The sequence below is a fragment of the Arthroderma uncinatum genome (assembly GCF_011692745.1).
Source record: "Arthroderma uncinatum strain CBS 119779 chromosome Unknown scaffold2, whole genome shotgun sequence".
Lineage (NCBI taxonomy): Eukaryota > Fungi > Ascomycota > Eurotiomycetes > Onygenales > Arthrodermataceae > Arthroderma > Arthroderma uncinatum.
Window position 1 is genome coordinate 3,014,176 of NW_022983864.1, and position 15,040 is coordinate 3,029,215.

General features: G+C 48.0%; 6 protein-coding genes across 6 annotated transcripts; 3 read left to right on the forward strand and 3 right to left on the reverse strand.

Moving 5' to 3' along the window:
• Positions 1 to 3,827: 3,827 nt before the first annotated feature.
• Positions 3,828 to 4,786, forward strand: GIQ15_02888 (MYB DNA-binding domain-containing protein; the record flags this gene model as incomplete). Its single annotated transcript, XM_033550305.1, has 2 exons — positions 3,828 to 4,339; positions 4,402 to 4,786. The coding sequence occupies 2 exons, from the start codon at positions 3,828 to 3,830 to the stop codon at positions 4,784 to 4,786; spliced, it is 897 nt and encodes a 298-aa protein (XP_033407466.1).
• Positions 4,787 to 5,061: 275 nt separating this feature from the next.
• On the reverse strand, positions 5,062 to 6,005 carry GIQ15_02889 (tRNA (uracil-5-)-methyltransferase TRM9; the record flags this gene model as incomplete). The annotated part of the gene is made up of 3 exons (XM_033550306.1): positions 5,062 to 5,629; positions 5,706 to 5,830; positions 5,895 to 6,005. The coding sequence occupies 3 exons, from the start codon at positions 6,003 to 6,005 to the stop codon at positions 5,062 to 5,064; spliced, it is 804 nt and encodes a 267-aa protein (XP_033407467.1).
• Positions 6,006 to 6,712: 707 nt separating this feature from the next.
• On the forward strand, positions 6,713 to 7,734 carry GIQ15_02890 (tubulin folding cofactor B; the record flags this gene model as incomplete). Its single annotated transcript, XM_033550307.1, has 3 exons — positions 6,713 to 6,985; positions 7,130 to 7,349; positions 7,409 to 7,734. The coding sequence occupies 3 exons, from the start codon at positions 6,713 to 6,715 to the stop codon at positions 7,732 to 7,734; spliced, it is 819 nt and encodes a 272-aa protein (XP_033407468.1).
• A 378-nt stretch (positions 7,735 to 8,112) lies between these two features.
• On the reverse strand, positions 8,113 to 10,377 carry GIQ15_02891 (cupin domain-containing protein; the record flags this gene model as incomplete). The annotated part of the gene is made up of 5 exons (XM_033550308.1): positions 8,113 to 8,324; positions 8,404 to 8,652; positions 8,714 to 9,526; positions 10,092 to 10,246; positions 10,310 to 10,377. The coding sequence occupies 5 exons, from the start codon at positions 10,375 to 10,377 to the stop codon at positions 8,113 to 8,115; spliced, it is 1,497 nt and encodes a 498-aa protein (XP_033407469.1).
• Positions 10,378 to 10,764: 387 nt separating this feature from the next.
• GIQ15_02892 (ribonuclease H2 subunit A) lies at positions 10,765 to 11,838 on the forward strand (the record flags this gene model as incomplete). Its single annotated transcript, XM_033550309.1, has 1 exon — positions 10,765 to 11,838. The coding sequence occupies one exon, from the start codon at positions 10,765 to 10,767 to the stop codon at positions 11,836 to 11,838; it is 1,074 nt and encodes a 357-aa protein (XP_033407470.1).
• Positions 11,839 to 12,116: 278 nt separating this feature from the next.
• GIQ15_02893 (uncharacterized protein) lies at positions 12,117 to 14,283 on the reverse strand (the record flags this gene model as incomplete). The annotated part of the gene is made up of 6 exons (XM_033550310.1): positions 12,117 to 12,240; positions 12,303 to 12,839; positions 12,995 to 13,146; positions 13,226 to 13,261; positions 13,377 to 13,510; positions 13,842 to 14,283. The coding sequence occupies 6 exons, from the start codon at positions 14,281 to 14,283 to the stop codon at positions 12,117 to 12,119; spliced, it is 1,425 nt and encodes a 474-aa protein (XP_033407471.1).
• Between the last annotated feature and the right edge of the window lie 757 nt (positions 14,284 to 15,040).

Below are 15,040 nucleotides of genomic sequence, written 5' to 3' on the forward strand. Positions count from 1 at the left end.
AGCATTCTCCCTAGCGTCAGCGAGGTCCTGCGGGCTGGAAAAAGAAATCCGGTTCAATTAAGGGCCAGGGTTGCGCTGCGAGGATATACTTCTATGTTTGGAACATATCACAATTCCTGATCAAGCTATGCATCTACAGAGTGTCCATGAACTCGTTGAACCTTGCGGCAACCCTGGAGGAGACCCCTTCATCGGGTCGTAAGCGAAGTTACCTCGACGTATGAATGCTGGCCGGCATCGAGATATAAGCAGTTTGCTCGACAGGGTACGCTTCCTAGCTGCATATACGTACACTCACTACTGCAGAGCTTCTGGCAGCAAAATGTACCGGAGTATGCCTCCGCGTGTTTTCTTTTAGCGCGTGTTCCAAGGAGAAAGGCAAACCTGGGAGATTATATCTACTAGAAACTACCGACCGAGAGTCAGCACGACGAACTAACAGGACTAGCTGGAGAGAAAAAAGGAATGGGAAGGCTTATCAAACACCACTGATGTCATCGTCGTAGGGAAACCCAATCGTGATACGTAGCGCCATGCGAAGCTTCATCCACGACAGAAAGGGAGTATATCCCCAGCATGGTTCAGGGGTCTATGCTGCTGTCATCGTGACCCTCACTCTACTTGGCCACTCCTTACGCCCAAGCAGAGTTCGCCGGGTACCGGAAAGGTAGCCCGTAGCTCCCTCCAGTTGAATCATAACGGTTTTTCACCCAGGCCATGTCCGTCCGTCCACATGGGTTCGGTAGGCAGGTTCCCCGTATACGGAGAACGCCCGCCTGGCGTTGCAGAGGGAGGGAGGAAGATAGAGGGAGAGAGAGAAAGGAATGGAATAGTATCCATGTTCCTGGCGTCAAGCTGCCGGATTATTGGTGGAAATGCGCCTTCTAGCGAGTGCCGTCCATGTACGTCCACATTGAAGTATTCGGAATACACCAGACCGGAGAATTCCCATACTCGACAGCCGGCTGCTGGCACTGCTTGTCCTTGCCTTGCTTGCCTTGCTTTTGGATGCCCGGCTATTCCCACTCCGGGGGAGGTGTGTTTCTTATGCCGGCGCAAGAATCGTGACGGGATCGATCCCGATATGATAGTTATTCCAAGTTTGAGCTTCGATGCCGCTCTCCGCTTCAGCTTACCGGAATCTGTGCCGCGCACACCGATTCTTTTGCTCCCCGGTCTTTTCTCCGGATCGGTAAAAAAGTATACAATCATGTAATGGAAATAGGGGAGCCTGGGGAAGCGCGGGTGATTCGAATTGTTTTCCTCTCCTTTCTTTTGCTAGCCGTTTGTTCCTTTTTCTCTCTCTCTCTATGTCTCTCGCCACAGCCATAATTTCCCCGCAGCGCTGTCGAGCCGCAAACTCGGTCCTGACGCCCGTTGCAGTCGACGAGAAGAATAGTCATGCAGGCCGCAAGTAAGGGAGTGATTGAAATCGCAGGGAGAGGGGTGGCGGGAGAGATCCATATGCCTGCGTTAGGCTTCCATCAAGCCATGGCAGTGACAATACGAAGAACAGCGACGCTCTCCCATATATGCCCGTACATTATCAGCAAGGACCAAGCGTGGGAGGGGCCATGCAAGTATGTATGTATAGCAGGCTCGTAAGTTGAGTTTGTAGATCTAGGGTCAGTTAACAGAGATGCCAAAAGCCAAACGAGTGGGACGCAGCGAGGGCCCTGTACCCAAACTCACCTGGACCGCGCATCTCACCTATCGCGAAGGGTGCAAAAATGAAAATACCAAATGTTAAAAAAAAGGAATAATATGGGAAAAACGATGTGGAGCCACGCAAGAGTTGATGCAGGCCAGGATTTTGAAATCTAAAGTGTAAATGAATAAAAGAAAAATACAAAATATAAAAAATATTAAAAAAAAGGAAAACGGGAAAATTTAAGATAGATACTATGACGGGAGAAGCGAAATGACAGGTTCCTATTTGACCCTTCTTAAAAATAGTCTGAAACCCGTTAGACGGTACTTTTTTTGGCGCGATAGTCGAAAGAACGGTATGTGTTATATACATGCCCATTATATATACCCCATATTGATCACCGGGTAATGCAGGTGGGCTGAAGCTCAGAAGCAAAGGGAAAAGAAAAAAAAAACAAGGTGAAAGGGAAAAAAAAAGAAAAGCCAGCGTGACAGGCGGCTAAAGAGGAGACCGAAGATATAGAGAGACGGAGGTTGGTCGAGAAAAACGAAACATTAAAAATAGAGATATATCAAGAAGCCGCACACCCCTTGTTTTCAACCCCCATCCACATCCACAGCCCGGTTTCGTCCTCCTCTGCACGCCACATACGTACCATCGACATATCCAGGAGGAACCAGCAATACATACATAACCTCCCCCCTCCTCGTGGCGTTCGTTCACTGCGCACCAGCTGCGACTTCATCACACACCGGTCGTCACGTCCCCTTTCTTGTCAGTTGCTTAAGACCAGACCCATAGTTCACTGCCTTGACAGTTAAGGGTATCCTAAGCAGAGCTCTTCTCCGCCCACCTTGTCTTCTTCTTTCTATCGTGCTTTCATCGCCCCCCCGCCGCGGCCGTCACTCATTACCCCCTTCTTGTTGGGCAGTTGCGGACGCAAGGCATCAATCAGGAGTGGGAGACAGGATATGCTGCCTGGCTGCTGTCTCGGGCTTAGCTGGGCAAAGAATTAGATAAATATCCATCATTGGTCCAGTTTGATCACCGCCCCTTGCTGCTTGCAGTCGTTGTTCTTCCCCCATTGGCCATCACCAGAAAGCACCTTCAGATTTCAACCAAAAGCTCCGATTGGAAATCAAGACAGGGCATCCTCGACCTGAATCTCATCCGATAGACGGATAGAGCAGAAGAAGAAAAAAAAAAAGCCTGTCTGTGCATTGTTGTTTTCTCGGTGTGCGTTTTTTTTTTTCAAGAAGGAAAGGGAAAAAAGTTATACATACTTGACCGACTGTTCGCTGTTTTTCTGCACGGGGAGAACCTTGTACACAACCACTTTTGCTAAATTGTCCCCCTTCGCACCATTTTTCATTTATCGACACATCGTCATCGTCTTCTCCTTCCATCATCCCCACCCCCTTTTCTTTCAGGATAGCGCTGGGAGTATTGCATATCCCAACCTCTCCACCGCCTCCTCGACGCTGTACCTCTTAATAGCTGCAGCTACATCTGCCCGAAAATCAGCACTGTCGAACCGGTATCAGGATTGAGCCATAGACTATTGTGTGCTACCGAATCCGGGGAGAATACACCAAAAGTCCGATATACTCCCGGGTTGATCCTTGCTTTGGGTCTCCGAGCGAGCTCTGGACGTTGCATAGAAAGCGGTAGGTCGCCTTTTCTCCTTCCATCACCCTTCCCGACTATTGGTTTTCATCCCTCGGCACTCTCCCTCTAGCCATTCTCCCTTCGCCATTTCCTTTCTCTTTTTGGTTGAAGTTGCACAAACACGCGTGCAATCATTCGCGACGAAGGAGAAGGGGAGAAGGTGGGACTATGGCAAAAGGAAAGAGAGCGAACCTCACCCCATAATCCCAGCCCCAGCCGCCCTTTTATGCACTCGAGCATCAAGGCATCACAGATTCACCCTCCTTTCTCGTCCTAGCCTCGATCTGCCTGGAATCGTCGGTGAAGGGCCAGAGAAATTATTGATATAATAACTTACTCTTCCCGTGCGTTTTCGTCTGGTTGTCATCTTGCGCTTTGAATCATCATCCACCCTCTTCTTCCTTGGAATCTTCACTTCACTGCCCATTTGCATATTTCGCCCTTCATATCGGACCATTTGTGCTGATTGAAAGGTTTCTTTTCCTCCACAGCTCCAGCGAGACCTGTTATGGTTTTGCGCATTGTTCCATATATTGTCACAGGCAAAGTGGAGATTTCAAAGATATTGGGGACGCCAGAGGATGAGGAGAAGGATACGATCAGACTGACGGAATCAAGAACACCAGCAACGATCGCACAAGAAATCAGAAAAGCTCACAGCGAAGGATTTAAATCCCCAGTCATCGAAATGGGCATCCCAAATTCATCAATCGAGGAGTGGACCTATCAGGCACCAGCACAGGATCAAATCTCCATTCAACAATCATCCATGGTGCCACTTAAGCGCGTTAAAAATTCCCCCACAGGAAAAGACCGCATCAAGAAGCAGTCGAAGTGGTCAGCAGATGAAGATGCGCTGATCACTATTCTCCGAGGCAAAGGGATGAAATGGGAAGACATCAGCAAGAGACTTCCAAACAGAAGCCCAATAAGCTGCCGTCTCCATTATCAGAACTACCTCGAGAGGAGGAGTGAATGGGACGAAGACAAGAAAAATAAGCTTGCCAGGCTATATGAGAGGTAATTAACCCTTTAACCCAAAAACCAATATGGATGGCGCATCATTTACTAACCGAACATAGATTTAAAGCAGATATGTGGGCGAAAATCGCCGAGGAGATGGCCATTCCGTGGCGAGCCGCTGAAGCCATGCACTGGCAGATTGGTGAGCGCGGGATGGCCCAGCGAGCAGGCGTCACCCCATTCACATTTTCCAATGTCGCAACATCACCCCCCCAAAGAGTCCGAAGGGCCAGTCAACCAACCACAGGATCAGCACGGCGTGACTATCCTCCTCAAATCACCCAACTTCCATCCGTTGCTGAACTCACAGCAGGCATTCCAGCATACGCAACACACCACCCTGCAGTTGGAATGCACACAACATCACCCCCTCGTTCCCCCCCAAGCCCTTCCACCCTTGAGGCATATCGAACAAACCCACGACCTCATGAGAGGAGATTATAATTGGGTTAAGCCCCCTTAGACGTATCAACACGACGATTGATGACTGACTGCATAGCGGGTCTGGGCGGACGGATTGCATCCAGGATATTTGTTGGTGCTCGAATCCCGGGCACTTGTTTTATTATTCTTCTTCTTTTCATGAACGTGTAGCTCTAATCATGATTGTGTTATTTATGTTTTTATTGCATGCTTTAGTTGGCGACTTATTTTTTTGAATTCGCTTTTATTATTTCATGGCCGGATAATTGGCGTTGAAAAAGCATGTGCTGGTATCTTCACGATCGCGGTAGCGGGCAGGCAATAGCCCACCAGTTATCCTTCTCATATCCATGATCCAAAATTCGACCATGTGCAGCAGCGATATCGTTTTCCAATTCGTTCTCTTTGTAAAGATGGTAGTAGCGAAGATACGTAACTGGTGCCGTTTCTTGTTTTGGTTTTGGTTCTTCGGTTGCCTCATTTGTGGGCATGTCGTTGGGATTCTTCTTGCCTCTGCCCTTTTTAATTTTTGGTTTCTTCTCTTCGTTTGTCTTCAAGACCCATGGCACCATCACGTCTTGGTCATGGTCGACATCCCAGCCGCGTCGACTATCTTTTTGCTCCAAAGCCCAGACATAGATCAAGGCTTTGCCACCGACAGGATCGGATTCAGTGGGCGGTTTCAGGGTATCTAAAATTGAAGCAATCGCTTTCACCCTTCGCTCCGGAAGAGAAAGATGATGAACCACTGCGATTGAAATTGCAAAATCAAAATATCCAAGTGGGTGTGGCAGGTTCAAAGTGTCTGCTACTATTGCAGAGTGGGGCTGATGCTGCTTTGCAATTGTAGTCAAAGCTTCGGACCTAGATATGGTTGTTAACATGGAAAAGAAGATACTAAGAAATAGGGATATCCATGTGTATATAGAGAAGGTCTCACCTGTCGGAGGCTACGATAAATATATTAGGGTTGACTTTTAAATATTTCCCATTACCGCAGCCAACGTCCAGGCCGATGGAACCGTGTGGAAGTCCGTTCAAGAACCGTTCCACGATTGGCCAAGGCTAAATATTCCCGCTTAGAGAGGAGATATGAATAAATGTGAGGCAGAGGTAGAAGTAAACCCACTTTGTATCTTGTTGATGAAAAGTGCGGTGCGATCTCTTGGTAGACCTTATGGACGTGCTCCTCTTCGTATGATTCACCGTTTTTGACATCATGGCCATTATCGGGTTCCATGTTTGGTTTCTAGGCTAGTAGACGCTGTAGAATGCACAGAGGCGCTCACTATATGCCGGCAGATGCAGATGGCGCCAACATATACGGTGTCTATGCACGATGTCGTTGGTGAGATGCAGAATTTCCGGAAAAGGCAAACGAGCGCTCGACTATTTAGGGTTCGGCTGTGGCGCTTACTTAGGGAGCTTTGGCCAGTCACGTGGAAGTCTTAGGGAAAGACGACAGGAGAAGACATGAAGAGACAGGAGGACTGTAGAACAGTGTTTCGAGGGATGCAGAGGCGTATAGGGGGTTACACGGCTGGTGATTCCGACTTGGTTGTCATATGTCCAAGGTGGTATCACACATTTCAACGGCGATTACGAGGTAGCATCGGTCAAACCCGGCACATAATAGATCCTGATTACTGGGTAATAGAATATTCTTTACTGGCCATATACTGAGTACTCATCAGTACTTCAATTATATTAACGACTGGCTTGTAAATTTGATCTTAACTACCCGCGCCTGGCGTTTATCGGAAATAAGTTAATCCATGCGCCTATCTCGTCGGGCGCTTAATTATCTTGTTGGTGGGGGTTAATCAAGAGTTCAACCTTCTCTATATTTTGAGCCGTCCTATAAGAAGCCCTGAATTACTCTCGTTAAGCCAGGTATCAAGAGAGCTATATATCAATTTTGTCATCTTACGTGGATAAGATTTTAACATGGCTTCATTTGCGACCCCCGTTGACGTGTCTGTCCTGGTGTCAGTTGCTTCTGATAAAGGGGCAGACGATAAGCCGTCGTTTGCAACCGAACGTCGAGTGACTCCATCATGGACTGTTTTACAGTTGAAGGCAAAGCTCGAGACTATGACTGGTATTCCTCCAAGCAGTCAAAGACTGAGGCTAAAGTCTCCAGGACATGAATACCAGTGGATGGACGAAGATGACCAAGCGATTGGAAGGTGGAGCATTGGAAAAGGATGTGAAATCGAGGTCGGTAGAAGAGCTCCCCTTACAGACATTGACCCTTATTCGTGCTTGTTTGGCCTAGCATCAAATCGATGCATGGATTTCGTCTACTGTGACCCTTCCATTGCAGCTATCATAAGGAAGTACCTATACTAACTTATATATTAGGTCCACGACCAGCGCCCTGTCGCTGCGCGTCCAAATTACACCGATGTCTCAACTACTGAGAAATTTGAACTACCAGACTCGACTTACGAGTCACTGCCAAATAGCGTTCTCGCATGGAAGAAAGCCCAGAAACTTGGGCGTTTTGACCCAAACGCGACCACTCCAGAAGAAATAGCGAGGGAACAGGTGCAGAAGGATACTAATGAGATAAAAACCAAAGGTAAATTCTAGCCCACCAAACCTTCTTAAGCTGGTGATACTAAATCTCCCTATGAATAGGAATTAAAATTTCCGAACGAGTAATCATACTCCCATCAACCCCGCCACACGTCCGTAGAGGCACGGTCAAGTTTGTTGGCCCGGTTCCTGCCATCCCGTCTCCGTTGAGCAAATCTCACTCGGGGGAAATCCCCAAAGACTTAGCGCCAATCTGGGTTGGTGTCGAGCTTGATGAGCCCACTGGCAAAAATGACGGTAGCGTGAATGGAGAGAGGTATTTCACATGCCTGAAAAACTGTGGTGTATTCGTTAAGCCTGAGAAACTTGATGTGGGCGATTATCCACCGCTGGGGTTGGATTTGGACGATGACATGGAAGAAATTTGAGTAACTTTAATAATGACATGACCTATAATGCAGGATTATATTTAATACTTCGTGTTTGGCGTGAGTTGTGGGTATCAAGTATAGATGCCTTCACCGTAGACGACAAGTAACATATAGTCAAGTAGTAATAAAGGCGCCTTGCCATTTTACTCGCTTTACATGCATCCCTTTGCGCCAGACCATTGCCAGGCCGTTCAACTCCAACACTGGCTGTTTCCTCATACCTTTTGTCATAGATACCGAGGTTGTAAGGTCATACTCTCACGCATTTTAACGGGTATAGGAAACAAACATGCAGGGGATGGCTAAAGTAGATAGAACGAAATTGCATATCAGATATAGCGTAACCAGGAAAGGGGTATCAATAGTTCATCCCCGTCATCCTGCTTGAGCCCCCTGCTTGGGACGACCTCTCTTTTTGCCCGTCTTGCTAGCAGCGTTGGCCTTAGGTTCAGTCGGCGGTGCCTCTGGTAAGGGTGGAGCCGTTACGCCTGTGTCAACATTTCCATCTGCATCTAAAGGTATACAGCCTTGCGTGAAAAATATGGCAGCAGGCTTATTGTACTCGTTTGCAAAGCTGTAGTTGTTTCCTGTTCATTTTCATAACACGTTAGTAATCATTAATAAGTATGGAAACCCATACTTAAAGCGTCATATTATTTAACTTACCCCGTGGAACCTGAAAGACGCAACCCTTTCCGGCACTAAACTGCAGTCCTGCGATATCAACTCGTATTCTGCCATAGTAAACGAAGAAAACCATGTGCATTCGTTTTGAATTTTTCTGTTTCTTGACTGCGTTTGGAGGCATTTCCACGAAACCAGATCCAAGAAAGGGCGTGCTGAGGATTTTGGCAAACCGAAACGTAGAGTCTTTGACCTCATGTGTTTCGATTGCCGAAGGAGCATATGCGACATCTAATCGACCAGAAAATTAATACCGAGCTGCCCAAGAACGTTGGAATAAGATTGTCCATACCCATCATCTCTTCCTCCTGGGTACCAGTTTGCTTTTCTGGGTCCCATATCTTTACCGGACCATAAAACACGCCCTCCTGGGTCTCCCAAGGCTCAACATTTTCATCTGGTTCATCATCTGATGCATCTCCTCTATCTTTCTTCTTGCCCTTTGATTTCTTTTTCGAACTTCGTTTCCTGCCTGCTTGATCAAGCTCAGGATCTTCGGTCCGAATAATCTCCTTGATTGTTGACAGAGGAAATCTATGACCGACTTCGGCCTCTCCAGTTCCATAAACACATTTCTCATTACGCCAATAGGCCAATGGGCGCACAGATACTCTGCCAGAGCGAGTGTGACGGACGGTGTCGTCTGATGGCGTCTCTCGTCTTAGGATATATAAACTTCGTTTCTTATTAAGTGGCCCATCTTCCTTGGTAATATTTTCCACGACGTTGTTCAGGTCCTTCTCCTGTTCAGCCGTCATTTGGAGATTGCTAGCCTTAGCAGCCTTTTTGGCCTTTTTCGCAGGCCGTGGGTTCTCGTCTCCGCGATTAGTTTCAGGGCTTCCCTCTTCCTGTCTGTTTTTCGGTTTCCTGCCACGTCGCTTAACAGGAGGATTTATGTTGGCGCTATCCTCGTCTCTTTCTTCCTCTGCTACCTTGTCGGCTTCTTTGCGTTTTTTGCCCTTATTCTGGGGGTTCGGTACGGGCGGCGGTGAATCCTCTGGCTGTTCCTCTTCTACTTCAGAGACCTCTTCGTCTACGTTCTCATTGCCGGCGCCTTCATGGTAATCGCCGGGCGCTTCGGCAAATTGGTTGTCCTCTGCCTCGTCTTCGAGTAAATAATTGCCGTCGTCCGAGAAATCAGCAGCATCATCAACTACAACTTCGGCAACTTCCTCCTCGGCTTCACTACCTTCTTCTTCTTCAACCTCGTCTTCTACCTCCTCCTGCTCCTCAGCAGCCGCCTCCCCTTCCTCTTCCTCCTCCTCCTCTTCTTCTTCCTCTGCCTCTGATTCAGGCTGTGGTTGGAGTGGCCTAACTTGTTTCAAAGGCGACCTTGACGTTTGAGGGAGTGGATGAGTTATGTTGATTGTTCGTTTCGCGGCGACTCGCGCAGATGTAGGGCTGGAGAATTCGCTCTGGGGAAGAGGTGAGGAGCGCAATCCGGGGGTTCGTCGAGGAGAACCACTCATAAGCGTTTTCATCGGAGAACGTGATCGCGGTGGTGGAAGGTATGCGTTTCGACCACCCCGTCTAGCGGATAAAACATCAGATGGGTCGGGGATACTACTGCCTGGTAATCATAAATCCTGTAAGCCATTGCCATAGGGTATACACGTAGACTGTCCGCGGAGAAGATGTGCAAAAATGCAATATAAACACATTGCACTCACTTCCTCCTGTCTCCATTTCTTCGGAGTTCATTATCCCATCATTGGCAAACCCATTCGCCTTCACCGGTGATTTCCCAGGGGAGGAGAACATCCCCTCAATTTCTTCCATGCCATGTTCGTCGCGTTTACCCTCTTTTAGAGTAATACCGGTTCGTCTAAAATTATGCGATGCGCGTCAGTAAATAAGCCAGCTTCAACAAGGAAATAACAAGTATCACCTTCCAGCTTTCCCGACATTTGAATAATCAAACTCGCGGCTCTTGACTGGAGGCCTGCGCGCTGCCATGGTGGGAGCAATCTGTATACAATGGAAGGCAGCCAAATCAGGACGCGGTAAACGAGAGTCGCGGTCGGTCTAGGTTAGGTATGTTGGTAACCCCCAAAAAACGAGTGCCCTTGCAGTGACCGTGGTATCACAGTTCGACGTCTTCCGAGAAGGCGCTGTCATGTCACCGAGCTATGAGCTATGAGCTATGCGATCTCGATGGTTTAGTTATCACGATGATGTAGAAGCGCAACACGAAAAAGGCGGCGCTAAACCCAAACCATCCAGACGCGCCTAAAGCATTTCGCGCTTCTAATCGATCTTATCTCCGGCTTTCAACTTTCGATTTTTATATTTAATACTCCATGTCATAGAGGAAGCTGAGGCTGGGTTGCTATATCGTGCCCGATGGATGACTCCCAGAATGATGTGCTGGACGAACCTGTTCCTGAAATAACCAGCTCCAAGGGAACCTATGTTCCGCCGTCAGTCCGCCACTCTGCCATATTAGCAGGAGAGTCTTACGCCCATTACTCCCCCTGTCCACGCGATGTCATTCCGTCTTCGAAATCGTCTACCGAAGAAAAGAAACCAGAGCCTACGCCATGTGTATTAGGCATCGACGAGGCCGGTCGAGGCCCTGTTCTGGGTCCGATGGTCTACAGCGCATTCTACCTCCCAATGCACCTCCATACATCCTTACTTGCAGACGAACACCACTTTGACGACAGTAAAGTGCTCACTCCCGAAGTCCGGTCAAGTTTGATGCGTTCTCTATGCACACCAGGCCATGCACTACACAATTCCTGTGGGTGGACGGTAAAAGTCATGTCCGCCCGGGACATATCTTCCGGGATGCTACGACCCTCGATGGCGGCTGTATACAACCTCAATGCACAGGCATTGGATGCAACTATTGAAATAATACGTGGTGTGGTTGAAACGGAAGGCATTGACGTCAAGGAGGTCTACGTCGACACCATTGGGAAGCCAGAAACACACCAGGCTAGGTTGCAGCGGGTATTTCCCGGCTTGAAGATCACCGTTGCTAAGAAAGCAGATTCACTATATCCCTGCGTCAGCGCAGCGAGTGTATGTGCAAAGGTCACGAGAGATGCTGCCCTGGAGGCGTGTCATGACCACCTGGTTAACCAGAAGAAAAGGAAAAGGGTTGACGAGACAGCGGAGCAAGAGGAAGAAGTGGTAAGCTGGGGTAGTGGGTATCCATCTGATGGGAAATGCATTGGATGGTTAAAGAAGGACATGGATCCGCTCTTTGGATGGGGGACAGAGTGTCGATTTAGCTGGGGGACCTCGAAGGAGCTATTGGAAGTGAAATCAGGGCTCAAGGTAGACTGGCCCGCCGACGAGGAAGATGGCTCAATGCTGGTAACGCAGTATTTTTCAGCAAAGTCAGACGCCGATGGGCCAGGTAATGAATTGCGGGATTGGTATGGACATAAGTTTGCAGAGATTTTTTAAGGGTTATATGGATATTATCATTCCAGTGGTGAAATATAGAATACACGAAGCCTTCAACGAGATATATAAATAAAGGAAAAGATACCCTGTTGAGAAAGGAGGAATAATAAATAATAACAAATATTCTGAACCTTGTACCCTTAACCTGAAATTCCGTATCAAAAGCACCATGCCCAATTTCGTACTCCGATAAGCTGCACATAGGAAAAGGAATCGAGGCGTGACCCGTAAGTATGGTAAATAAATAATTATAAGTATGGTTGAATAACCAACTCCCACTACATCGTGGCAGTGGAGAAGTAGTAGTTGTCCCAGAGGTATTCATAGTCCTCGACAACGCTGCCAACAAGGCCGAGTAGAGGTTTGTCACGTAGTGAGTCGGTAACAGATTTTATCCACGACCTTCAGTAAATGTTAGCTCCAGGTTATAGACATAATTATCAAAAGTAAAATAGTATGCTTACTTCGTAATGTTCTCATAGAAGGCGCCTCTCATAGCCCACCATCCCATACTCCATCCTCTCTTACTGAGCTCTTCCCTCTCCAGTTTCGATAGACCGCGTAGACCACCGGCAATCCTGTCGCGGAATTCTTTTTTGGCAAGCTGGCGGCAAGTAAATTCCATGCCAAAACCAATGAGCCATGGAGTCCAGCTCTTCTTCTGTGCTCTATATCTCTGCAATGCAATCGCGTAAATGAGTGGTCGCAGAATGTACAGCACTTCGGCGAGTTGACCCATCCCTGAGACGCGATGCAACAGCGTCTGCGGAGATCTGACATCATCCGCGGTCAAAACTTTAGAGGTAAGATATGAAGAGATGTCATTTGCATCAGGTAGATTTGGCAACGACATCCCTGTTCGAGGCATTGTCCAGCTTAAATCTGTCGACTCGGATCTTTCGCTAGGCGGCGTTTCCATGCCATTAAAATCGCCGCTATCATCCTCCTCTGACTGTCTTGGGTCGACTTCTCTTTCTGGAAGTGGTGGGCTGACTAGAGGCCTGGAGTTCGTTATGCGCAGTAATATCAATCTGCAGAAAGCTTTCACTGCCTCTATAATCACGACGACACGCCATCGGACCTTTTCACCTCTCCGTCGTGCTGCCATCTCCCATAGTAGCTCAGTATATTTGACCATTTGAAGCGCCAAGGCTACTCTATGATATAGGCGCGATTGGAAGCTCCAGTATTTGGTATATCGAGTATGCGGGCTCGGAGCGGGGCGTGGTTGAGAAAGAGGAAGACGAGAAATAACTCGCGCGACGAGGGAATCATGGTATAGAGAAAGTAGTTGAACCCCAGAGTGAACTACAACAGTTAGATTGTCTGTTAATCTTCAAAGTGGTGCCTATGAGCACGTAGCTGCTCGCTAGGGGTGAGAACGAACTCGATTCTGATGCCAGCTCTGCTTCCCGGAATCGCCCTGAAGAACGACAGTTAGTACGAAAGCACAAATTCTGAGAGTATAGACGAGGCGCAAAATGCTCACCAGGTATGATATAAGTTAAAGATCGCAATGCCGACTCAACCTGACCAACCGAGCTGGCATTCTTGGTGACAAACTCCTCATACATCTCCGCCAGCTTTGCGGGCTGGAGCATCTCCGGTATCCGCTCATGGAAACTCGCTGACGACCTCATCGTGATCGGTTCATGAGACCAGCTTGACTCGACTGCAACAGGTCATGAATTGGCTGCAAGAAGACGCTTCATCCAGCGCTGTTAAACGCAGCCCAAAGAAGGAGTTGCGACTTGCCTCGGCACGATGATATGGTCACGTGGTGATGACTAAGCGTATACATCAAAACAACGACGTCCAGTATAAAAGAAGAAGAAGAAGAGGAAGACTACTACATTCATGAAAACTGATATGAACTACAATAACATTGCTTCTATAGATGACCAACTCTCATGCCTAGAAATCTTAAAGTCCTAAAATCAGCTAATACCTTGCCCTCTATGCATCGCCTCTATAAAGCCGCCTCAAGTATCTCAGGTGCTCACCATACATCTGCCTATCTTGAGAACCACCGCAACGGTCGTCCTTATTACACACCTCCTTTGTCAGCCTCACGGCTCTCTCAAGGGCCCCAATGACCATCGCGGTCCATTCGTTGTACTCGGGACAGCCAGAATTGTCGTCTATTTTGAGAGCCAAAAGTGTCGCGTACTCATTTAAGGCTTCTGCTTCGAGTAAGTTGTTGATCCCTAGATCATAGAATATTGACGTCCCGCGCCCAACCTCCCAAAGGCAATCGTCCAGATACGACTCGTTGAGTGTGTTCCGGTAAAGATTGGTGCATATATCCATATACCCAAAGTAAAAATGAGCCGCTTCGGTCCCATAATTATTTGCGGGCATCATCACATAGGCCGTATGCATATTTTCCATAGCTTGTTCGCCCTCACGGGTTCCAAGCCCAACATGAAATCTGTGGGCATACATATCTGCTGGCTGTTTAAACAGCCTCCCAGGAAGCGGGTCCTCTTCATCAGACTAGTCCAGCTGCTCTATCCACTCCTCCAGTTCTTTTATTTCAGCCAGAGTTGGTATATCGCGGGGCCACTGCCGATAGATCATTGGAACAAACTTCTCGACGCTGTGTTCCAGTTTCGCACGTTTGTTATGAACAGTGCCGTCGTCAAGGTTATCTTGCAAAGTCCTCTTAAGATTTCCCGAAGCTTTAGCTGCTTCACCGGATGCTTGACTAGCGGTAGAGAGGAGGGAGTGTAGCCTAACCACCTCAAGGTGATAAGTAGCCTTGAGCGACTCAGAGCGTTCTTTGGCTAAAAGCTCCTCCCAACACTTTATCGCCTCAATTAAATTTGTGCGTTAGTGCGCTACCGAATACAATTTTCGTGAATTCTGGCCACCATCTTCTTGCTTGTATCCCAGCCTTGACGTCCGACAGTGGCAGCGGCAGCTTTCTTTGCCCAGCTAATGGCCACATAGAGAGATGTAACTTTTTTTGTCCGGTTATGATCAGCTCTGTAGTTGTTTGCTAACTGGGTCGCGCACTTAACCAGCCTCTCGATATCTCCTAGCTCCTTGAATAGATTAAAAGCCAATCGTCCGTGGTCGAGGCCCAAGCAAAGCTTAGTTTTGTCCGAATGAGCCGCATAGCAGCGTGCAAGTCTTGCGCTTTGGCAAGTTGACCCAGCTCTCCCCTTGCCCTGAAAATTTTGTCTTCTTCGATGCATTC